Source organism: Adiantum capillus-veneris, chromosome 22 (assembly GCF_014529385.1).
Source record: "Adiantum capillus-veneris isolate H3 chromosome 22, ASM1452938v2, whole genome shotgun sequence".
Taxonomy (NCBI): Eukaryota; Viridiplantae; Streptophyta; class Polypodiopsida; order Polypodiales; family Pteridaceae; genus Adiantum; species Adiantum capillus-veneris.
Window position 1 is genome coordinate 105,796,825 of NC_140952.1, and position 26,491 is coordinate 105,823,315.

Consider the following 26,491-nt stretch of genomic DNA (forward strand, 5'->3'; position numbering starts at 1 on the left):
CAACCTTAAACTGATCAGCATTAAAGATGCTGAGATCTTGGGTCTCAAAAGCAGAGTAAACCTCCTCAAAGAAAATTTACAGGAGTCAGAAAGTTTCAATGCCATTTGTGAAGATACCATCAATGTGTTTTTTGAAGATGTCAATGACAAAGATGAACAAATCTAGAGGTTGATGGCAGAAAAGCAAGATGCCCTGGAGACAGTCAAAAATTTACAAGTCATAATTGATGACTTACAAATTGAAGTGAAGGATTTGAGAGCAGTAATGGACATTCAGGCAAGGGAGATGGAAAGAGCAAAGAAACAAAAAACGCTGCTACGAGCAACATCGGTGGTCCAACTGCAAGAAGAAGTGGAGGCACTGAAGAGAGAGCTGAAATTGGAAAGAAAACAAAGGTTAATGATAGCCGAAAGTGCACTTAGAGCTGAGGATCAGTTGCAAAGGCAAATCTCGGACTTACAAAGTGAACAACAACAAGGACCAGCTCATGACAGTGAAATAGAAAGCCTCGTTTCCAAGTCCATCAAGGAAGAAAATGAGAATCTGCACAAAAGAGTAAAAGAGTTAGAAGAGGCTGCAGCCCAAAAGGAGATGGAATTTCAAACACTCCAAATCAATAATCGAACAATGGCTGCAAAAATTGCAAGTCTCCAAACTGCAAGGCAACCCCACGGGCAGGTGCGGGTGCACATGGTGCAAGCGGCCACGAATTTGTTTGGCCTGGCAGAACTATATGGGGGTGATGATGACTATGACAAAGGATCAGAGGACCATGGGGCCCCAGATACACAGAATGATCAAGTTGGCTCCAACAACCAAGAAGAAGACGAAGATTCAGTCACAAAACTTGAAGAGCAGAAGCTGGCCGAATAAATGGAAAAGCAGTCAGATATGATGTGGTACAAGGCCATGAAACTAGAGAAGGAGATGCTACAAGGACTCTCCAGATCAAGCAAAACAACAATAGAGCTACGGGAAGAGTGGAATGCCCCGATGTTACCCTATGCTTTGCTGAAATATGAAACACTGACACATCAACGGCAACTAGCAATGGAAGAACAAGTGCCACTATTTGAAGGAGAATTACAAGTTCGGGAACAGCAAAGCAGAATCGTAGATAGCCAGCCAAAGTGGAGGCGTCAGTGGCTTTTGGATCATCCTATCTTGGTGTTGGGCAAAAGGTTCTATCATCTCTGAGCTCAGGTGGTGCATTGACTAAGTGGATAGAACTTATACTTACAGCCAACATAAAGCCTTACAAAGCAGAAATCCCACATGGCTGAACTATCCAGTTTTGCCAGGATCGGCCGAAGGAGAGAGAATATCCGGTTCTTACATGGTGAAAACCCTTCAGGGCGCCATTGCGAAATTCGGGATCTCCCGACCTGTCCTGCAAAATGCTTTGTAAAATAGCTCGGACATTTTTGGCCTGTCTCACAGTGTTTTCAGAAAGCTGGAGTTCAGAGTTCATGAATACGGAAAGAAACATATTGGAGCTATCATATGATCTAAGTCGGCCACCTACAGAGCCATTTTTGTACGCATACTTCAGACGGCTCATGTTTTTGCCCAGCTACCATCTCCAGACATTCGAAGAAGCATTTTACATCGGCTTCTTCATGTACAAGTCAAAAAATTTTGGCCCATTAATGGCGAGTAAATCTATGAGATACGATGCGTTTCTACATCAAATAAACCAGGAAGAAAGACAAAGACATTGAAGACAAAGCCAGTCATGTCGTGGTAGACATGAACTAGGAGGGGGGGAGTGTTGGATCCCAACAGTGGTATAAATTCCCTTTGTAATGATTATCAAATTCCCTTTGTAATGCCAATGATTTCTACCGTCTTTATCCAATTGTTTGGATTATGTATAGATTTATTAGTTAGTCAGGATGCAATGCGTTTCCACTTTGTAATTATGATGAGTAGAACTCAATTAAAACCCCATGTACATTTTGAGCTAAGGTGACTAAAGTATAAAGGTCACCTTAGAACCATTTTTGAATAACATTATTTTTCATTAATTCTGCGTCGTGCGGGTCTGAGAGAGAGAGAGAGAGTGTGTGATCTTATCCTCTTCGCTACGCGCATCTCCCTCACCGGATTGACGAAGCGACCACACCATCGCGGTAGCCTCTCCGAGAGCTACACGCCCACGCCACGCATTCGCATCTTCGAGTTGTTCGCAAGCGATCCTTCCACGAGCTTGTTTTGCTTGTAAGTAGCACAAACAGTGTCTGTTTTCAATAATCAAGTACTTTATGGAACGAGGGAGAGATTAGCTACGCATAGATACTCATAGACTTAAGTTTTGCACACTTTTAGATTATGACATGTGAGTCTATCGCGACTGTATTCGAGATAACTAGGGTTAAAATCTGGTGAGATTGGACTTATAGGTAAGTGTATCCTAGTGAGAGGATGGTGCCTAGAAATTTTGAAGTGATTCCGAGTTCATTTGATGTGTAAACGGTGTTATGAACGTTTAGGGATATAGTGGGTTGGAGTTAACAAGGATTAGTGATTGATGCATCATAGAAGTGCGTATGTGTAGGTTGGTCTCAGCCTGACAAGCTAACGAGATTGCCTATGTACACCTACGGGTTAGTCGTGTCACCGGATGACAAGTATGTTGTCTGTATCGTGCTTGTGAGCATGAACAGGGGAGTAGGTTGACCTAAAACACTAAGCCAAAGACATGGCCTTATTTTTCTCAATCAATCTTGAAAATATTTAGGCTAAATAACTGAGTGAGAGTAATCGAGTGCTCGAGAAGCCATTTCCATTTTAATTTTTTAAACTTTGTAGCCAACGTTTGATAGAAACAAAGAGCAATAGAAAGACAAGACATTAGGCAAAAGCTGTGATGTCTGTGTTACCTTTAATCAAGAAAAAACATTTTAGAGCACGTGCAACACACATGTTGAGTAATCCAACATACCAAATAAAAGATACCTAGCTATGTATAGTATAGATAGAGTACTAAGTAAGATGAGAGAGAGAGAGTGTGTGTGTGTGTGTGTGTGTGTGTGCGCGCGTTTTTAATGAAAAAAAAACATTACAAAGTATGTGTTGAACATAGCCAAGTGCAAGGAAAATATGAATAACAAGTCACAAAAGTACTGGAGGAAGAGGTACACGAGCCAATAGAAAAAACAAAAGCAACATGGAAGGGAAGACTTGCAAGTGTGTAGAAAAGACCTTGAAAACATGGTTTTCAAGAATGATTGGTTTCTGTTTGTGGGATGGTGATGAAAAACAAGTGTTGGTTGTTTGCATACAAGTTGTTAGATTTTGCTACTTTAGGCAAATTTGAAAAATCAAGAACCGTCAAATCTTTGAGAATGATTTGTCTTCTACTAGTTTTGCATAGATAGTGCAACAATGCAGGGAACTGATGATATCTATTGGTAAAAGGAAGAACTCGGGCGAGTGATATAGGGTCGTTAACACCATCCTGATGGATTAAGGCTTGCCAAAATATGGGTAGGTTCTCGCCTCTTGGTGAGACTTGGTAGCGTTTCCTTGTATTACAAAAACTCTCAAGGATTAACACAAATTTGAGGCCACTTTGTAAAGGAGAAGACCAACTGGCTACCCAGTTGCACCTCAATGGGACTAAAAAGAATGCTGGTCAGCAGAGTTTTGAAGGGCTTGACAATTTCTGCATGCCGATGTGTGAGTCCATGTTCAAGTGGAAAGATTGGCGATGGCCTAGGAGCAGCCAATTGTGTAACCCGAAAACCAAGGATATTCACCGCACTCTTATGATATCGTCTGATTAATTCACCCCCCTCAACAAGCTTTGGGAGACGCAATGGTTGGAGGCAAGATGGGTGGCAACTGTAAGTAACATCTGGAACCCGCAATGGCTACTGATGATGAAGATCTTTCTTTGAAAGGTGTTATGGGGGACTCTCTTGACATGAGTAATGGTTCTTGCCAAAGGGATTGGATTTGACAGATGCTCGGGTTGCAAAATGGCTCGTGAGGACCTCCCTCACCTATTCCAAAAGTGCCCTGCTACAAGTGGCATGGCAAGGAAGAATTGCAAATGTGTACAAAAGACCTCAAAAATAGGATTTTTCAAAAACTACTTGTTTCTGTTCGTGGGATGGTGATGAAAACCAAGTGCTACTTGTTTGCATACAAGTTGTTAGATTTTGCTACTTTAAGAAAATTTGGAAGATGAGGAAATGTTAGATCTTTGAGAATGATCTGTCTTCTGCTAGTTTTGCATAGGTCGTACAAGAAAGCAAAGTATTCATTGTATCTATTGGTAAAAGGAAGAACTCAGACAAGTGATATAGGGCCGTTAACACCATCTTGATGGATTAAAGCTAGCAAGAATATGGATAGGTTCTCACCTCTTGGTGAGGCTTGGTAGTTTTCTGATGTATTACAAAAACCCTCATGGCTTGACACAAGCTTGAGGCCACTTTGTACCTTTTTTTTTTTGTGAATACAATGCATCCACTCACAATTGTGAGTTTGGGAAAAACAAAAGATCTTGCAAATATGCCGACTCATCTTGATTATGAATGGGCTTCATTAAAGGGTATATACATGCCAAAATGTTTCAACAAATCAGTGCAAATGATATTAGACAATGGTTTCAATGGTTCTTAGTGGAGATGGCACATAGTTTTTTCGAATTTTGCCAAAGGCACTACCTTTTGGGGAATTATCACACAAGGAGGGGTAATTGCACTTCTTGGAGATGCAATTGTATCTTCACAGAGTGACCTCCCACTCCGTGTGTGTGTGTGTGTGTGTGTGTGTGTGTGTGTGTGTGTAGAGAGAGAGAGAGAGAGAGAGAGAACTTGTATCACATTAATCAAATCAAGCCTTATTTTATCATGTTCCCCTTGCATGTAGTGGGTACCTTGACTGAGCATGAGACATATATATACTCGGTGAGCGTGCGCGCACGCACGCACACACACACACATGAGAGAGAGAGGGAGGTCGTATTTCATGGTCCCTGCTCTCTTTGTATTAGACTATTTGAGAAAAGTTACAACAATTGTAATGCTACGGGGTGACATGCTTGTTATGCAACGCGGATTGGCGTATCTTGTGGCACATGCAAAAAGTAAGTATGATGCCATATCCAAGTGATAATCAAAAGCGCTTATAGTATATGTGAAGAGGGAAATTAGAGGGAATTCCTAGTATGGACTAGCATTGCAAGTGGCAAATGCATTAGAGGGGCTTAAATAAGATCCTGTGCCAATGGTAAGGTTGAAGATTTGAGAATTAAACCTATGAGTGAAATGTATTCCATCCCAATTTATGAAAACATTTGGGTTGGGGCAAAGTGTAGAAAGGGCTGTGCTTGATAAGCTATTGCAGAAAAGGATTATATTGTATCTATAGGGAACACTCGGGCCTGCACCACAACAAGCATCCAAAGTATTCGAAAATCCTAAACATAATCAACACAAAAGGGAGGTTAGATAATTGAATTTGCAAATAAAAGTGATTTTTTTTGTCATGTGGAATTAATTGTGCTACAAATTTAATTCCAAAATAACGTAAGATACAACATGGAAAAATCAATCTTGTTATCACTTATTTTCATAAAACTAAAAACATACTAAACTTAGCGAGTTATAACTACCTCAAGATGACAACAAAAAATTATATATGACATTTCAGAAGAATTTCATCATGCTTTTTCTTTTTTTTTTCTTCCATACTCACAATAGTAGTGGAGAGAATTTATATTAACTAGAAAAGAATACAATCGCCCTCAAGCACTACATCTGCCTTGAGAGGGCAACAATTCCATAAGGGGCTTGAACACAGATGCAGCAGAAACCAAAACAAGGGTGCTACTAAAAACCGCGTGAGTGGTCTAGGCAACTCGATGCGTGGTGCCACTCTTTAGCTCTCACAATAGTGAGTGGAGAGAATTTATATTAACTAGAAAAGAATACAATCGCCCTCAAGCACTACATCTGCCTTGAGAGGGCAACGATTCCATAAGGGGCTTGAACACAGATGCAGCAGAAACCAAAACTAGGGTGCTACTAAAAACCCCGTGAGTGGTCTAGGCAACTCGATGCGTGATGCCGCTCTTTAGCTCCTACAACGTGTATGAGCTCGGTGCTCATATGCACGATATCATCAAATTGAGCCACAACTAGTTTTGCCTCAAAGACCTGAAGGTTCCTAGACTTCCATACCGGATTAAGGTAACAAAATCTAGTGATTTGGGTGCACACTAGAATGGCCTGGCTTTGAAAACTACGCCCTCTTAGGTTCAAGTCATCTGTAAATAAGAAAATCTTCTAGGTCTTTCGTACCCATTAATTTGCAAACTTTAGCGGCCAGTCCCCGCGAGGCAGGACACTTTCTAAACATATGTACGGGGTTCTTAGAAGCCGATCTACAACCAGAGCAAGTGTCAGTGTCTATCTCTCTAGCGCGAACCTTAATCCCAATAGGCATGGCTCACCAAAGCAACTTCCAGATAAAGAACTTCATGTAATTAGGCCATTTGATCTCCTAGATGCCACTACCTTGCAACGCTCTTCCAACCCATTTTTGTTATATATTTTGGTGAGTGGGGCAAACCAGCCCACTTTGTATATCAGATCACTGTAGGTATCATGGGTCTTGGGGAGCGAGAACACTCTATCTTTAGGCCAATGCCAGGCCTTTCATTCTATCTTTGACCCAAAGCCAAGTGAAGGTGATGATGAGAGCATTTCCAAGAGTCTACTGATCAGAAGCCTGTTGAAGCACTAAAAGCTCCACATCCTTCTAGCAAAGGTTTCTATCATCCCAAATGAGATAGTTTGGAGATCCCGTTGTTGCTTACCTGGTGAGCAACTTTCCTCCAAAACAGGTTCTTAAATTTTCTTGCATTATAACCTCCTTCCATGTGCCCCCTTTAGAGGCGAGCTCTGCTTTATTTATCATATCCCACTCCATTATGACAATGACAATGACAAGTGCTTCAAAAACTTAGGTTTAGTGTAATGCCAACTACAAATTTTGAGATTTATCTCTAACTTTGAAGGTGAGAAAACCTACAAAATTAAGAGACATTTACTATACTTTAGTGTAAAAACGTTGAAATCTAATCAATTTACCTCTAAAATTTCTCATATGTAGGTTGTCAAGTTTTTGAAAGAATGTTTTTTTTTAAAGCACTTGCTCCCTTGTTCGCTAAGACTTGTTTCATAAAGCCCTACTTTCCTCAAATGCCCTCCTCTTGGCCTGCCCAAAGAGCAAAGACCATATACTATATAGATGGCTTCTCTTTTTGGCTGGCTAAAAATAGGACTTTTTTTTTTGGGAATAAAGAAATTAGATTGGTGAGTGTTGTAGTGGGCACTTAAGAGAAAGTTATGAATGGTACTGGTGGGTAATAGTTTCATGTTTTCTCTCAAAATATATTGAGATGTCAACGAGCTAGCTCAATTGGTAGAGCAAGAGCCCCTTGTCTCCAAGGTGTTGGGTTCAAACCCCCTTGACAGCTTGTGTGACATGTAGCCCTTAGAGGATGTTCCTCTACTCCATATGATGGGTTGGCCAACCTTATCCGACCGTGAAAAGAGTCGGGTTGCCTCCACCTACGGGGGTTGGGTGTGTGTGTTGTAATTTCAAAGTTGATGGTAATTCTCAAAAAAAAAATTGAGATAAATTTTTATATAAGATTCTATTATTCAATCTTCTCGATAATAGAGTCCTCTTTTCTCGTGCGATGGGAGTGTAAAGGTTTCCAGGTGCAATGTAGATATTTGCATTCAACCTACACATGCAGCTACCTCCTTTCAACCTGTGAGTCTGCCAAAAGAGGGGTTCTCATGTTGTTTCTGGAGTCACATAGCCAAATTGCCAACCGTTTGCCATGACACAAGAACCCTCTTACATGAGATCGTTGGTAAGCCTGCTCTAAGCTGGAATTTATGAACTTTGGCTCCAACATAATCGATGATTTCATGTAATTTCTATGCATACATTGAAGGCTTATCACCGAGAGTGCATGAGGCACGACATTGCATCCTTGACACCATCAAAACATGCATAAATATGCGGTAATGGCAAGCACTATGCTTCTCTCCTCTCCTCTCCTCTCCTCTCCTCTCCTCACTGCGCACCATGTACGGACAAACAATTAATGGCCAAGGAGAGCCTTCTTTGGCATGTGGTTCTATGCAAAATACATCCATTAGAGCATGTTACTGAAGTTGTGTCTAGCTCTGATGCTTGCCTTTCCTTGTTCCAACAAGACATTTCTACTCAAAGTGCTCGAAGCAACCCTGCACTTATTGTGTTACTACGTCATATGCCCCAACTCCTTTTGCTTGAAGTGCTTACCCATGGTGATTTATTGGTCGCTGTTTGAGAAAGTTGGCTTATACGAGAGCTACATTTTTTCTCAAAGTACTCAAAGTAGCCCTGAACTTACTGCGTTATTGCGTCATGCCCCAGTTCATTTTGCTCGAAGTGCTTGGTTTATTTTCTATTGTCGGAGGAAGTTGGCTTCTGTGAGAGCAACATTCCACTTATCAAACTAATCAAAACATCAGCATACCTCAAATAACTTGATCATATTGATATTTTTGATGAGCTTTTCACGTTCTATTGTAGCTAGCTGTTCAAAAATAGCAAGTTCTAAATCGAGTATCTGCTGCCATTTTTGTTGTAGGAAGCATCGAACCTAGATATTTTTTAGACATAGAGGTACATGTTCAAGGAATATCGGCTGCAAGAATAACACCTCTACTTGGGAATCACTAGGGCCATGTAAATTTCTTTGTTTACATGATATACATTCATCATTAAGCAATGTGCAATGTGCAAGATATCCAAAGTTATTGTACTTATATGGAGAATTTTAAGTATGGGTAATCTTTGACAAGCTCAATGAGACCAACCGCTAGGTGTTGTGTGGGTGGAGTAAGTCTCAAAGTGTACTGCCTCTTATTCTTTGTACATGTACAAGAATAAGTTCAGTGGGAAATCGAACAATGGACGTCCCGGCCTTAGGCAAAGGCACAACGTCTTTAACCCCAAAAACGTACCACTTAAGGTGAATGTGTCAAGAAGTGGGTCCTACTAGCTAAACAACTAGTATGTACAAGAAATCTTGTAAGAGGCTCTTTCAACCTATGCCCACTAGCTCCCTAAGTCTATCTACATGTACCCATATTGGCTCTAGGGATAGGCAAACATGCGTACCTACACTAGAGCCTGCATGTAAATCCCGCAGACGACTCTGTGTGGTCTACAAAAGTCCACTATGTATCATGCTAGTGATAGTCACTGTAGGACTGACAATCCCTGTTGTAAATGCTCCCACTACAACTACTAGGTCGGGCCTCAACACTAGTAGGTCGTACATGAGATGCCCAAATGTTGACAAAATCTGCACAAACCTGGTTGTCCTAGCCTTCCTTGTGCTATCTCCATGTACTGGATCATCATGACTACCCATCAAGCATTGATGTGTCATTACAGACACTAGGATGGCTACATCCCTCTCACACATAGGTAGAACTTTGTGTCCTGGCATCAACTCATTCGCCTCTAGCATGAGCATATCAAAGAACTCCATGTTCATTATCTATGCCTGTGTCTCTAGGGAGCAGACCCGCTCTACCTCTGCCATCACAAACTCTGACAACACCTATTGTGTCTCACTAGAGCACTGCCGCTCTACCTCTATCTCTATAGAGTCTAATGGCACGTCCTGCACAACTAAATTCTCTGTCTCATGAGCACGGTGGAGCTCACCCGTGAAGGGGACACATCTCATCTCTCGCTCAAAGCATGCTAGCAAAAAAACTAAGACCATGTTGTCTCGAACCTCAGATACATGCATAGGATATGCCAAGCCACTTCGGGATCCTTTGGAAATCATTGGTGATCTTCAATGCATCTGGAAAGAATTCTCCCTAAGCAGTATCTAGCACCCAAAATCTGTTAATCTTCTGATTGAGATCAAGCTCTATCTTAGCTGAGTAACATAGCACACATGTCATAGCGTATATGGTGCACCACTGAGCAATGACAAGAAAACATCTCCTGTACCTGCAATGTCAAACACCGAACCATCAACCAAGTGCACACAGCCAAATATCCCATTAGAGAAACTACTCACAATGTGGTGTGACGTGGAAAATTGCATCCTCATCTAGCAACCAACAAGAAGGTGTTTAACCTCTAGATGACATGTAAGGAGGAGGAATGCTAAATGGAAATGTAACATCACCGTCATTGGAATACGAGCCATTGCTCTAGCACGTGTCAAAACCTCATGTGCATCTCACATACATCTATGTTGTTGTCTCATACATCTGAAAAAACGACGCTTAATGTGCCTTATGTGACCACAATGCCAACATCGCATGTTTTTCAACTATGAGACTGTTGTCTCTCATGACTCATCAATATCGACACTAAACTGTTGTCACACATGTCCGCTAACTGAATGCCAAGAAACCAAACTATGGAAAAAAATATTGGCAGAGTCTCCGTTGTAAATTGAGCAAAAAACTCAAGCACAATCTCGACCATAAATCATACCAGACTAGCAACAGTGTGGGAGATCACTCGACCACTACACAATCATGAAAACCATGATCAATTGCATCAAAACCAATGCTTATTAATGTATAAATCAACTCTACCAAGATCCACAATCTGCAAGCATAAACAGCATCACTAAACCAAGTGAGCCAAGTCTCGGGGAAACAGCTCAACCGAGCGTAAACCGCATAACCATATGCACAGGTAGTGAGAAAACAATGCTCAAAGCGCATCCCAAGTAGGCCTACAAAGGTCTGCCAAGAAACCTATAGAACCTATAAAGCATGTGATTATTGCCACTCCCATGGAATCATGATGCTGGTGATCCTGCCGATTTCACTCTTTTGTCTCATTCACACGAGGCCGGATATTCAGTTTGCAGACTCACAAGTCAGCAAATTCATGCATAGCCCAGGGTATAAGCATTAACAGGCTATAAAGAGGTTTTTTTAGCTACTTGAGTAGCACTTAACATCTTGGCTTGTTTTATCCTAAGGGGGGATCATTGCCACCGTATTTACATGCTTTTTCGAGGGCTGGTTGTTTTAACACATGAGTGTCCACAAGTGGTTTTTGTTTCATGCTTTTGGCAGCTCATGCGTATCATAGTTGAGAAAGATGCAACCTACTATGGTCACTTCCAGCTGTGAGGCTAAGTACATTGTAGTCTTCACAGCTACGGTTGAGTGTGTATGGCTCAAACGCCTTATGGATGATTTGGATGTTGGACAGGACACTTCCAACACTATCTACACTGACAGTTAGAGCACATTAGTAATTGCGAGGAACCAATTTTTCATGCTCGCACAAAGCACATTGAAGTGCATTTCCACTATGTCAGGGAGAGAGTCTCATTAGGAGAGATCAGCTTGGCTCATGTGCCAACACAGGATAACCTTGCAGATTTTTTCACAAAAGCATTGTTTAGTGAGAAGTTTGAAGCTTTCCGCAAAGCTTTGGGCTTACTCTCCTTTGTGGATTGATCATGTCCTCAGGGCATGGCGCTTCCCTACACTCTATGTGCTAGCTCTCGTTCACCACATCACTCATAGGGGTGATTTTTTACCACATACATGTGGTAGTGATGTGTGTGAACACACTTAGGACCGTCGGGGTAATTTTTCCCTCATTAGGAGGTTTTTTCCCCGTGTATTGTATATACGCACATCACTCTAGAGCTAACTAATCTTTATATTGTACACTAAGTAATACACTCTCTGTTGTGTGCCTTGAGCTTCCTTCGTCTTCTCCAAGCTATGTGTGTTTTCCTTCAACCCTAATTCCAACAATGCCTTGCTCAATTGCAAGCTTGAGTGCCTACATATTTCAAGATTCCCTCTCCTCCAAGAAGGGGATGTGCGTGTTGAGGAAGTCCAGCTCCTCTGATCTCCTCCTGATCTCCTTATCCTTGCCAGATCCCTGCCGATCCGGTGCCGCCTAGCTCTATGTTTTTGCGCCTCCCTAGATTCGAGAAAGCCGCAACAAAACCATCATGTGTGCGGTGCAATGTTGCGTGCAAGAAGGGGAGCAAGAGAGAGTGCAAGGTGTTGTGTGGGTGTAGCAAGTCTCAAAGTGAGCTGCCACTTATTCTCTGTATATGCACAATAATAAAGTCAAAGGGAGGCCGAACACTAGATGTCCGGCCTCGAGCAAGGGCACAGTGCCTTTAACCCCAACAGGGGTCCCATTCCAATGCACAGAGAAATTTGGCAATTCATGTCCATCCCCACTTCTAGCTCCTCCTTTTCCATTTTATGTCCCATGTGATTGGATCGATGTTGTAAGATTCTGATACTAAAGGCCTATGCCATACTCGTTTGAATGGTGTGGGGGGTCGTGTGTGTTTGGGGGGGGGTTTATAGATAACCATTCAAACGAGTATGGCATAGGCCTTTAGTATCAGAATCTTACAACATCGATCCAATCACATGGGACATAAAATGGAAAAGGAGGAGCTAGAAGTGGGGATGGACATGAATTGCCAATCTCTGTGCATTGGAATGGGACCCCTGTTGTGGTTAAAGGCACTGTGCCCTTACTCATTTCATGCCCCCCCCCCCCCCCCCCCCCCCCCCCAAAAACACACACGACCCCCCACACCACAACAAAAAAAAAAAACAAAAAAAAAACTACAGAAAGTATTACATTTGTTTGATGAGCGATTTTTCTTGTAGAAACTTCATCTCTTCTTGGTTTTTCGTAATTTAATGTCATTTTTTACGGTCACCCTATGCTTCTTGCACCTTGCAACAAAAAGGTGCATAAAGTAGTTTCTAGGCTCTTTGTTTTTTTTTGGGCATACTCACAATTGTGAATTGAGAGAATTTATGTTAACTCTAAAAGAATACAATTGCCATCAAGCACTACATGTGTCTTGAGGGGGCTAGGGTTCCAACAACCATCAAGCACTACATGTGTCTTGAGGGGGCTAGGGTTCCAACAGAGACTTGTACATAGAAAAAGAGGATATCAAACTAGAGATGATACTTCTATCCTCTTGAGTGTTCTAAGCAGCTCAATGCATGAATCCATTCTTCATCCTTGCCAATTGCTCGTCTTCTTGCTGTGGTTTCGAAGCTCTTAGGCTATGGTCACACGATGCTTAGTTATCTGTAGGCCTGCGACATCGTCTGACAAGAGCTAAGTGCATCACCGTGAGCAACAAGTAGAGAGAGAGAAAGCAAATCAAATACAAGAGAGAGATTCATGGCGATGACCGGTAATGGACGGGCATAGTTTTGTAACTATGTCTTTTTTGGCATAGTTACAAAACTATGACAATGGAAAGTTAGTCGTCGTTAGAAAGGGTCAGAGAAAACTAAGCCTCGCGTGACCATAGCCTTATCACTCTCTTGATAATGCCTTGCTTTAGCATTTGAGACTGTTAAGTGTGTCTTAGTTAAAATTAGCTCTAAAATACAAGGTGCAAAGTATGTATACTAAAAAATAAAAACCTCTTTTGTTCGAACGCTACTGTAGACACCATTTTTTTATGAAGATATTTTAATTAGGTTAACAAGTCAACTCTCAAGCTTGTGCTTTGGATTTCGTTACCTCAAATCTCACTTTATTTCTTGGTTTTTTTTTGGTAAATGGCTTACCTTTTTTTTCCCTCCCTCTTTTCACACGTTTCTTTTCTTAAATTAGCTTCAAATAGCTTTGTTTTGTCTAGTTTTTGTTTAAGAAGAGCTCTTTTTTAGCACATAGGATTAAATATATTTCTCACTCACCTTTTGTGTGTTTTGCCCCCAAAAAAACGGATTTAACCTTTTTCAAAAAATCTTATAAATTTAGGATAGCATTTTGGGATCAATGGGGCCATAGCTTAGTGGTTGAATAGTTTGTATGGGTGTAAAGAGTTGGTTTTGATTCCTAATGACACCTTTAAGTTATTTCTAGCACATAACCACTTGAAGATTTAGAAATTTTCTCATGTAGGAAAATGGAGTCCGTTCCAGTGCTTTTCATACAATGCATAACATCATGAGCTTGTGCTCTAGAGGCACCACATGCAGGTAGCTAGGTACAATTGGGGGCAGGGACCCCCGGCCCCCCCACCGGGCCGGCGGTCCCTTGCCCCCAATCGTACCTAGCTAGGTATGCAGTGCCTCCCTCACAGAAGCTCATGATGTTGAGGCCGGTAAGTCACAATGTGAGAATTATTGTGAGGATCTGTCCAAAACTTCTTGTGAACGAAGAGCATGCTGAGTGATACCGTAAGAGAAGTTGTTCTCAATGACTTCGATGTAGGCACCGTAGTAGTCCAAGAAAGTAAACCTCGCCCTATTATAAGTTGCTCGAAGCTCGTTCACAAGATTTAACAACTCTATACCATGGGTGTAAGAGAGGAGATTTAGATCTAGAAGGCAACCATTACTATCTTTGCTGCCCATTGGGAACATAGATAGGAACGAAGGTAAACACCCAACCGGAGTTATGCTTATGTATAGAAAGTTCCTCGCACCGTTGGCGTACAAAACCTGAGTATAAAAGAAAAAGGCAAAAAGTCATGAAAATTGAAATATAAATTCAATGAAGATCGAAGCATACATAATGATGAGAGGCAAGTTCTACCTGTGGTATACATAACCCATTAATTTAGAAATTAAGTATTTACTGCCATTAAATATTTATTTTAACAAATGAAACAAGTCATAATTTATATTAAGTTAAAAAATCTCATGCTTGATAGCAAAACATGCAAAATACAAAATACCTTTGTATTGCAACCACAAATTGAGTATTAGTTAAATTAAGGATAATTACCTGTGTTGCATTTCTTAATTTGGCCATAACTCGGGGAATAAAGTTATTGGTGATGTAAGAAGGCGAGTAGATTAAGGAGTTCAGGGCTCCAAAGTAGTCATTCCCACCTATCTCAAGAACATAAAGGCCATTGGTGTAGGCATATGTGCTTGGATTTTGTGGGCTTGATTCAAAAGCCTTGAGTTCAAGATGCCATCCAACTTGCACATCGAGAGAGAGGTCCGTCAAGGGCCTAATTTGCCTACTCCTAAGAGAGGATGCAGTTTCTGCAGTAGCCCCTGACACTGCATAGTTTACACCTGTGTTGAAGTTTGCTTCTCTGTCAAGGTACGGTTGTAAAAGTGGTAGGCCTATCCAAGTCTCTGCAATCATCGAATTTTAACTTGTTAACCCTAGAAAAAATCAAATCGAATGTATAAAAATGAACATTTTTGTAGAAAAGTTTATTTTATTAACCAACCACAAATCTTCTTTCTAATTGGTACTTGTGGTAAGTGTGAAAAGTCCTCTCTAGTGTGCTAGGTCACGAGGTTGATTCCTGCTAGTGAATGCATGGTGATTTTGCAAACCGGTGCCGCTACAAGCCTGCGAGGGAATCTATGGTGATTCCATATAATGAAAAACGAGCATAAACCCAAATATAGAGCATAGGAAAGTATGTGGAATCTATGGCGATTCCTTATAATGAGAAACGAGCATAGACCCAATATAGAGCATAGGAAAGTATGTGGGGTACGATAATCGATTTGAGGTTAATTAGGGGGAATCTTGATAGATCCCACCTTTGTGATCAAAGAAGAAGCGAATGGGCCGACACATGTCATGCAAGGACCAAGGGGCTGCAAGGGCTGCCAGTTGTTGCTGGAGGCTAGAACATTGATTGAGTGAGGGGGGGAGGTAGCAATAGAGCGTTTTTCTTTATATTTTACAAACGAATAGGTGGAAAAATTTGTTTCTCTTAAACTCATGACAGTAGGCATGTCTGTCAAATTTTAGAAACTGCTTTTATTAAATAAGAATCTCCAGAGATGCTCCCTTGGCTTTCAAGGGGGGAAAAGGGTAGAGACACCACGTGGAGTAGAGAGAGAGAGAGAGAGAGAGAGAGAGGGGGAACTCAGGGATAGAGAGAGATTTTTGATGAGGCGTGAGCTTGAGATGGTGTGGTGAAGCCATTGGACCAGACTGGCATCTGCTAATGGAGCACCGTGACACCATAATGTGGTGAAGACATTGCAGCGGACGACTACAACGTGCAATAAAGGGAGGAGAGAGATCCAAAGCGGAGAGAGAGAGAGAGAGAGAGAGATTTCCTTTTCAATTGCATCGTGGGACGTTGCTTTGTGACTCATGTGGAGGAGATAAAAATTGAAACATCTACTAACATATAACATAATATGGCGGAGTACATAACCCTTTACACGTGTCTCTCTCTGCGAGATGAAGGCTAAACTCCAAGTGAGATGAAGGGGAGCGGACGAGAGAGAGAGAGAGAGAGAGAGAGAGAGAGAGAGAGGCCGCCGAAGGCGGCCGGCAGTACTCATACTACATAACACAAACCTCGTCGGATATACTACTTATTTTTTGTGTTATTGAAGTGTAACTGATTTCTACTCTTATTTCAAAGCTCTATAAAGCATGTGTCACTACCGGGGTTTCTCTTTGTAACAATTTGAGTTCAAATACTATCTTCGACTCGCACATACACATATACTTTTTTGGGCTGGCCATCGAGAAAATGAGATTTTCAATTAAAACGTATGTAGGCAAGCATCTTAGTATTGGTCCGAAAGAGAAAAATATCCTTGTTTCCTCATATTTGGTTGAAAAGAGAAAATATCCTTTTTGTTTTTTTGCAAAACTGACAATTGTGAGTGGATAGTATTAAGAACATCAAAAATATCGAGCTCAAACCGAGCCTTGAGGGTCATAGGATTACAAGTTTTCTGCTTGACAGAGAGACCACAACTACTTCTAGGCTTTACTTATTACAAGATGTCATGTATTGTTCTAGACCAGTCCTCAGAGGCTTGTTTGCCTCCAATCATGTGGATCGTCACTCTGCTCTCTTGTATGATTTCACAAAAGCTTGCCACAGCCAGATCCCCCTCAAACACGAAGCGGTTCCTTGCTTGCCAAATGGTGAAAGAAGTAGTACCTAATTATTTGAGTGCAGACAAGAAGAGCAAGACTTCCCAACCTGTTACTACCAAAGAACAAATCATTCTTGAAGAGCTTAATTTTCCATGTCCTTTGAATCCACTTGCATATTTTCCCAGCCATGCCACTGATTGCCTGGCATCCCATGAAAAGGTGGGCTAGGTCTTCACTAGCTAATTTGCACCCCGAGCAACGATCGGACCCGATTCCTCTTTCTTGTATCTTCACGCCCGTCGGTAGAGCACCCCACATCACTTTCCACAAAAATATCTTCATATACTGAGGCCACCTTGGCTTCCAGATATTCTCCATGACTCCCTCCCACCGTTTTTCCATCCAGTGCCTCTTCCATAATTTGTTGAGGGGGCTACACCAATTAGCCTCGTGCATTAATGCCTGGTAAATGCCTTTCGAAAGTCGTTTCCAAAAGAGGCTACTCTCGGGCCATCTCCAAGAGTCCCATTCAAAGTTGGATTCACAAATTGACATCACCACCTTATCAAGCTCTTTCATCACCATGTTGACTAGTAAGATCTCAAAGCCATTTAGCTGAAATTGGGTGGCTAAAGAGTCAGCAGTTTTCCAACACTTCCTGTTGCCATCCCAGAATTGCTCAAGTCGAACGAGCCCCATATTGTTCACATTCCTAGACATTTATATCCAATAGGGGCTTTGCGGCGGCCCCAATATTTTAGAGAGCCAAGGGGACCAGTGCAAAATGGAGTTCTTAAAGTATCCGGTTGCTTCCCCCCATTCCAAAACCTCAGCTGCACTTTTGCACTTCCTCATCAGCTCCCCTGAGAGTCCACCAGATCTAAGATAAGACCACTTCGGGGCGATAAGTTTGTCGTGCATCACAACCCCCTTCCACTTTCCCCCTTTCGATCCTAGTTTTACTGCATCAAGCATTTCCTTGGTCATGATAGCCCAAGCTTGGTCGTGTTTAGCCAATGATACCATAAATTTGTCACAAAGGGCCTCAACATGGGATACAGGGTTAAGAATGTCAAGCCCTCCTTGGTCTACCGGGCGAGCAACTACCTCCCATCTAGCCCACTGCCATGGCCGGGAAGTTTTCGTGTTGTTCTTCCAAAGAAACCTTTTCACTGGTTTTAAGAATTCTTTCCAATTACACTTAGCCATCTTGAGCATAGGGCTGAGGAAAGCAATATACGGGATCATGAAAGCATTAATCCCCTCGAATCTTGCATATTTGAAAAGAAAAGTCCTTGCGGCTTGGTTCACACGCATAGCTTGTGCAGCTTGTCTCGCATCCAACCCACTCCAAGCTTACAGACCACGTTGCCATCATCATCTCGGAGATCACTGCGTCTACAACTACAGACACACCAGAGAGAGAAAGAGAGCGACTACTTCTGCAACTAGTTCAATCCGGTGACCTGTAGGACCATGCCCGTGCAAGCCATCTCTACGTCCTCCTCTCTCTGTTGCACCCCCGATGCCTCCCTGCTTTGCCACTAGTGCAGTAGACTCAGCTCATTGTTGCGTTATGCAGATGATGACTCAGCTCATTGTTGCGTTATGCAGATGATTTTGAACGTCTTGAGATGATGTAGCCCTGCTCTGTACCTCCCCCAACACCGCCTGTAGAGAAAGACCCCTTTTTGTCTCTGTGCCTTCGTCCAGACACAATGGCAATAAGTCTACAGCTAAGCAAACCCGCATAAGCAACAAGTGTTGAAAGTTTGTACTCCTCCCCAGCTATTTGCGCACCACCTATCCCTCATCCCCACGCCTTCAACGGCTTCGCCTTAGGTCGCTTCATTAGCTTCTGCGCTCCCCACCTTTGGAGAACTGCACTCAAAGTGCCCTGAGCTCCTTCAACGTCGTCTGTCGCACGCCCAAACAAAGCGCACAAACCAAAAAAATCAATCTCTCTCTCTTCATTCAATTGGAAAATGACAGTTTGCCACGTGTAACCTCAATCCTAAAAATCCTAGGTACATCTGTATTCAGAACATTCTCTTTCGTCTAAGTTAGCAAATTAATACACAATCTCAAAAGCGATTTTCATACAAACCAAATTTGTCCTTTTGCTTTCCTTTTCCCATCCTCCAAGGGATCTACTTAGATTCACACTAATACAACTGGTGTCAAAATTGGCCGGGCCTATTCCGGCTTTGGACGGGGAGGAGAAAAAACTCCCATCTTCTCATTTTCAAGCTTATTTTTTCAAGGACCCATTGAAATCTTTGCCTGTGGGTTATGTCCACCCCTATGGGGGGTCCCAGTTGTTTGAATACACTCCCTTTTGAGATAATCTCTCCTGTCTAGACTGCAGGGTCAAAAGAGTCGTTCTCTGACAGGGAGATAAGCCTTGACTTCTCTATATTGCACTTGGATCCCGAAGCCAAGGCAAATGTAGCACAATCTGAAGAGCTCTCCTGACAACTTGAGGGCACGCCTTCAAGAATAGGAGCGAATCATCTGCAAACATTTTGGCGAGTATAGCTGGTCGTTGCCCACGATAATGCCAGACCTTGAATCTCTCCCCACGCAGCGCTGGCTTTGAGCATCGTAATGAGAGGATGTGACCCGATGGCGAAGAGCAAGGGGGGCAGGGGACATCCTTGCTTAATATAACTTTTAACCTCAAACGAGCTCCCATGACTTCTTCTATATAGGACCATTCTATTCTATTGTAGGCTTTGTCGAGGTCCAGCTGCAGCAATATGCACTCTTGCTTGGAGAAGGATGCATACTCTATTCCTACCATTGCTGCCAAGATATTGTCATATGTAGATCTCCCTTTAATGAACCCGTGTTGATGGGGAGAAATGATCCGACTCAGGAGGGGGCCAAGTCTCAGAGCTATCGCCTTGGCAATAATTATGTATGCTACTAATATCATCATAATGAGACGCCAATGTTTAAGTTGAGAGCAGCAGATCTGTTTGGGGATGGGCTTGATAAGCCCTCTCTTAACACTTGCATCGAACGACTCTTCGGCAACAGCTTGATTGGCCATCCGTGTGATTGGACCCTTGAGATCATCCCAAAATTCCCTGAAGAATCAGCCGTCAGTCCATCCCAACCGGGGGACTTTTCATTGCCAAGAGCTTTTAGTGCCATTGAGCATTCCTCCTCAGAGAAGGCCTTTTCCATCCGGTTGGCTTCCTCCTGGGGAACCTTCTTTTCAGCACTCCCAAGTAAAGACACTCGGGCTTCCTCCACTTCCTGAGATTGGATCTCTAGCTGGCCGATGATCTGGCTGAGATACTTGAGCATAAGTTCAGCCATCTCATCTTGGTTTTGAATTATATTCCCTTTCTCATCATCAAGCATTGCACGCGGCCTCGACTCCTCCTCACTTTCAGCGCCCTAAAAAAATGTGTTTGGTTAGAAGGCTCTGGTTGAAGGAAAGTTTCCCTAGAGAGCAATTGCGCCTTCTTGATTTCCTTCAGCTGTTCGTTGGCCAGGTGAGATTTAGCTTCAAGCCATTGCTTGTGCTCATCCTCGGTAGCCAGTCTGGCAGCCTTCCTAGAGGCTAATTGCGCTACCTCCTCTGTGAGATGTTTGATATGTGCCTCATTGGCTTTTTTAACCCGAGGACCAGAAGTTTTGATAGCTTTTTGTACACTCCGAACAAATATATTCCAAGCACTAGGTTTATTCATCCCCACATCTTTCTTGAGCTTTCCCAACGCTTTCTTGGTGATGCTTCTGAAGAGAGGGTTTTTGAACAGGTGTGTCCTTGTAACCCCCCCCCCCCCCCCCCCCCCCCCCCCCCCCCCCCCCCTTATCTTTCTTGAGTTGTAAGTGTAATGGCATGTGATCGGAGAGTTGAGATTACCTTCATCTCTAACATCGATAAAATCCAGTTAGCTTGATGAGAGCAGTAGCATATGTCCAGCCGGGAGGCAGTGCCGACGTATTGAAGGCTTGTGTAGGTGAATCCAGGCATGTTGTTCCATGGGCCCACTTCTCACATAAGCTCAGCCATTTAGACTTTTCCGAGCCTGCCAGTAGACTGGCGGAGCCTGTTCTGTCCTTGCTTTTCTCGACCATATTGAAATCTCCAACCATCAGCCACTCCCCTTCGATGGGAGTATCCCTGAGCTGCATCCACAGTTTAGCTCTATCCTTTGCGTTGCAAGGGCCGTAAACATTTATTATGGTGATAGGTTGATTGTCCCATCTGATTCTAACACCTAGGACTCTACCGGAGGGGTGGTTTAGAACCATCTTTGGCTCCAAATCTCTATCAGCAATGAACAAGACACCACTGAAACCGTCGATTCCTTCCCCATAAAAGATAAGTTTTTTTCCTACAGCCTGTTTTCTCTTGCTACGAGCATCCAAATGGTGCTCTTGGATGGCCCTGCAAAACTGCCTTCACTTCTTCCCAGAAGAGAGTGCCCTTCTTCCGGGTTTTTAATCCCTTCACGTTCCAAGATTGAATAAAAAGAGTATCTATCGTTGGGAAAGGGGGACAAATTTTTCTACCTCCAGGAACTCTTCAACAGAGTTCCCATGCAACTTATCCTCTTCCATTGGCTCCTTTTCTGCTGGAACTTGCATGTATCCATCTTGGAAGCGAAAAGGTCCTCTTGATTCATCTTCCCCAAAACTTCGAATATGTTGTCATATAAGAAAGAAGGCTTTGGGAAATCCGGCAGGAGACCTTTGATTTGCCCCAAGGCCCTAGCCTTCGCTTTGAACCGTTTACATGAAATATGAGATACTTGCTGCCAGCCCTCATCTTTTGATCCAAGAGTTGGAACATCCCGATCTTCTCCATTACTGGGGTGGCCGTTCTTTGCTGAGCGGTGGATGAAAAGCGGTAGCTTTGGGTGGTCTTGCCCTTACCCCGATTGCCCTGATCTTGTTTCTCCACATCTTTATCCGAGTTGACTTTATTTTGCCCACCCTCTGCCTTGCCAGGATTTTCAGTACGCTTCTTTGTAAGATCTCCTGTATTCGTGCCACCTTGTGGGGTAGCCTGTAATTCGCTTCTATCCTCTGTAGGCTTTAGCACCTCAGTGGGGCACGCCCTCGCATAATGCCCGAGTTTGTTGCATTTGAAGCAGGCCCCGAAGAAGGTGTTAAATTTAAGAGAAAGGATCTTTAGTCCTACCCCAACATTCACCGCCAAGTTCTTTGGTTGTGGCTTTCGTAGATCCCACCAGATACAGACCTTGTTTGTTGCTGCACCCGAGGCTCTAGCAGATGGGACAAAAAGTGGATCACCAAGCAAAGTTGCGAGGTCCTTTAAGTTCTTTCTAAGCGATATAGGGAGGTTGAAAAACTCCACCCATACTGGGCAGAGATCCTTAAATGCCTCGTTAGATTCAAACAGAGGGTCCCAAGGGAGCTCGCACACCGGTACGCGATTGAAGAACAACGGGCTTTTTGCCAAAACCCTCTCAACCATTACACTGTCGTTGAACTGAATTGATACGAATCCTTTTGCTATATATTGGGTGAACATTAGTGAGCCGTGATGGTTCAAAACCAGTGGACTGTAGAGCCACTTATTACTGAGCTCAATTCTATTGGGAACTCTCCCCATAAACTCGAAGACCAGAGTGGAATTTGCAACCTCCGCAAGTTGTCTTTTCACAATGGCCGGGGGAACAACCACCGTAACAGCATCTTCCACCTCGACACGCTGTGGGAGTGCCTTCTTGAGTGCTTGGAAAGCTCTGTCCCCTTTGGCCACTTCAGCATCCTTTTGTTCAATGATAATGCACAAAGGATTGTCGCTAGGTCTTTTTCCACCTACGTCTTTCTTTGTTTTAGTTCCTCCTTACTCAGATTAGCAAGGGAGCTTTGACCGCTATCATCGGCGCCCAGTTTCGAAAAGTCGCTTGTCGGCTCGATAGTCTTCAGAGCGACTCCACTGCTTCGGCATAGGACGGCTTAGAGCAGCACGCCATGGCGCGGTGAAAAGCCCCACCGACACGAAGTCACAATATGGTTTCAATGGGCTTAAACAAATAGATAATAATCGCAAGGACCCTAACAAAAAGGTAATAATCGCAATGACCTAAAGATAATAATTCAGTAAGCAAATAATCGCAACCCTCTTTTAGATAATAATCGCGAGTACTCACGCATGCTGCAGAGGGGGGGGGGGCGCACATGTTGCTTAATAGAACCAAGAGCAGCTCGCGAGGCCCTTATCGGCCCAGGCAACAAAACTCTGAGCGCCTTAGAGCACCACGAGTGGCAAACCTATGGAGATAAGAACAAGGCGGCACCTTCTGTGCTTTACCACGACAGGCAACATCGCTCAGACCTCCATACTCAGACCTTCACACTCAACAACCCACCATAGCTCAGACATTAGAAAATATCCAATTCTATACCAAAGGGTAAGATACCTCCACAGAAGCTATTTTCAAATCTAAGGACTCGTTACTAAAAATGTGAGTGTATTACATGTGGCTTCATCAAGAAATATCTCTAGGCCTACTACTTCTCTATGGAGCTTAAAAATTTCAACCAAGGAGAGGACCTCCACATGTCACACATAGGTTCTCTTTAAAGAAAACCTTTTAAAACGTTCATTCTAATCAAAAGTGAAGGGTCCTACAAAACATCTAAATTAATCAAAAGTGCAGGGTAAGAAGTTGGTTTTATTTTTTATTTTGATTTTTTTTTTTTTTGGAGGGAGGGTTGGGTTTTCTTATATCCACAATCCGTCGTCGAAGTTGGCTGTGGAGGCCGGATCGATCAATAGTCCGGTCTAAAACCACAAGTAAAATGTTAAGTAATGTTCCATAATTAAATGAGGAAGGAGGGTTTTCAAAGCAATATAAAACCAGCTAAGGAACATTCTTTGGCTTCGAGGTTCAACAAAGTGAAAGACCCTAGAGGAACTGAGTCTCCAAAGCATGCTCTAAAGGGGTGAGGCCTAATGATGCCTCCCCTTTTTGCTAATGAAAAAGAGAATGTTTGTTACCATATATATGTGGTAGTGATGTGTGTGAACACAGTCAGGACCGCCAGTGTATTTTTTCCCTCACTAGGAGGCTTTTTTCTCCATGCATTGCATATACTCCAATCATTCTAGGGCTAGCTTATCGTTCCATTGTACACTAAGCAATATACTCTCCGTTTTGTACCTTGAGCTTCTTCATCTTCACCAAGCTATGTGTGTTTTCTTGCAACCATACCTCCAACAATTGGTATCATAGTAGGTTGCATCCTCTCGGACATAATTGCCAGCGATACCAGTACACTCCTACTCACTTTCTTCGTTTTGGGTGAGCTTTGGTGAGCGTCAGTAGTTTTACAAGTCCTTTAGGTAAGCTCGATGAGATTGTTCTGCTTAAAAAATTTATTTGGGTTCATTCCGACCTCCATTTCCACCATAGGCATCAGTCATGTGCAGACAATTTCATCCTTTTGTGTAGAATTTTTGTCAATGCATTCTTTTGCAAAACAGGTCTCTTACACTCTTCTTTGGATTGTGCTATATAGCACATGTTGGTCCTACTTTGTTTCCCCTCTTTCTAGGCAGTAGTCACATCAGATGCAGTCACTCACCATGGCTAACAACAACACATACGTTTTCAAGATGTTTGCTACTGAGGATAAACTGTATGGAGATAACTACCCAATGTGGGCTTACATGATAAAATATTTTATGTGTCAAAGGGCGTTTGGAATGTTGTGCAGGGCATTGATGTACACCTATCTTCTATGGATATAGGCTTTGTTGAGGATATTGCAAGTGTTGGTGGCAGGAATGTTGCTGCTAGAGCTGTTTTGCCTACAGCTCAGCAGTCTTTTTGGGATGTTAAAGATGCACAGACTCATGCATTGATTAGTTTATATGTGAAGCGCACAATTACTCCTCTCATTTGCTCAACTAAATCAACAAAACATGCTTGGGATATTATGCGTGGTCTTTGAACATGAGAAGTGGCCACATTGATGACATGGGCACTTTCCTTGCTGGTATCAAGGATATTAATGAGCAACTCATTTTTGCAAACAAAGTCATTTCTGATAGTTCACTTGTGTAGACTTTTCGTGATGCATTGCCAGATTCTTACAAGATTTTTGCTAGTACTTGGAGACTTATGACCCAAGGAAATTCTGATGTTATCAATTCAGATGCATGATGGACATTGCTATTGCAAGAATCATTTTCAAGAAAGAACACGGCTAAACACCATGTAGTTGAATAGGCTTTTGTTGTTACTCAAAGAAAAGGTGGTAACATCAATGTAGCCACTTCTCATGGTTCTTCAGAGAGTGGCAAATCACCTGTTCCTAATGCTTCTATTGGCAGCACCTCGTCTGGGAATTCTGGTGAAAAAGGCAAAAAGAAGATGTGCTGCCATTATTGCAAGGCTAATGATCATGTAATAAAGCAGTGTCCTAAATTGAAGGCAAAAGAGGCCAAGAAGAAAGAGGCTAGTTCCACTACAAGTGTAGCTATTGTAGGATCTTCACTGAAAGGAGATTGTGATGGTGATGGTGATGTAAAGTGGGCAATTAGTGCAAAGTGCACTTATGATCCTTTTGTCCATGATGCATATATGTCAGCTGTTGCAGATTCACATGTGTGGTACATTGATAATGGTGCTACAAAGCATATCACCACATCATGTCTGGTTTACCTCTCTTGAGTCTGTTCCTCATCCAAATACAGTCTATCATGTGTGCTACTTATGTACTTAGAATATGCCCTACAAAAGCTTTGCAAATACAAATACAGTCTGTTCCTCTCTTGAGTCTATTCCTCATCCAAATACAGTCTATCATGTGTACTTAGAATATGCCCTACAAAAGCTTTGCAATTAATGACTCCTTATGAAGCATGACATGATAAGAAGCCGTCTATTGATCACATGCACATAGTTAGTTGTTTAGCCTATGCTTTGGTGCCACAAACACGACACAAAAAATTGGATGATAAGGTTGTAAATGCATTTGTGCTGGTTATAATATTGAAAGCAAAGGTTACAAGTTATACCATCCGTTAAAAAAATGTATCTTGGTTTCACGGGATGCTGTGTTTGTGGAAGATTCTACTCAACCTTTGTCATCATGTACTAGAGATAATCATGTAAGCTCACAAGACATTTATGAAACTTTGTTACCTCATTTTAATGGTGGAAACTTGAATGTAAATTCCAATGAGGGAAATGTACAGTCCATGGGGGTTTTTAAAAATATTACGGATCAGCCTATTACTTATGCAGAAGTACTTGATGTGGAAAGGGCTGAGAATGAGGAGGCTAGAGGTATGCCAAAATGGTTGGTACATACTTTGCGTGACAATAAATTGGATGCACCTTTGTCTAGTTGTACTTGTTCAGGTTCTTGCCATGCATCTTATGCGTCAGATTGTTATGCTTTGGCTATTTCTAATTTACCTGATGCAAAGAAACCTCTTTTGTTTGATGAAGCATATAATTTGAAAATTGGATGGATTCCATGCAACCAAAATATGATGCACTTATAGAATATGACACATGGACTTTATGTGATTTTCCTCCTAGCAAAAAGGCAATTGGTACAAAGTGGGTGCACAAG

At 42.4% G+C, this 26,491-nt stretch overlaps 1 protein-coding gene across 1 annotated transcript in view; it reads right to left on the minus strand.

Moving 5' to 3' along the window:
• Positions 1 to 4,829: 4,829 nt before the first annotated feature.
• LOC147429955 (acetylajmalan esterase 2-like) overlaps positions 4,830 to 26,491 on the minus strand; it is a 39,943-nt gene continuing 18,281 nt past the window's right edge. Inside the window, exons 3-5 of the mRNA XM_086496140.1 lie at positions 14,819 to 15,180; positions 14,268 to 14,532; positions 4,830 to 5,432 (exon numbers count right to left, since the gene is read on the minus strand). Coding sequence (XP_086352266.1) covers positions 5,176 to 5,432; positions 14,268 to 14,532; positions 14,819 to 15,180 — 884 coding nt within the window. The 3' untranslated portion in view covers positions 4,830 to 5,175. The remainder of the gene's footprint in view (positions 5,433 to 14,267; positions 14,533 to 14,818; positions 15,181 to 26,491) is intronic.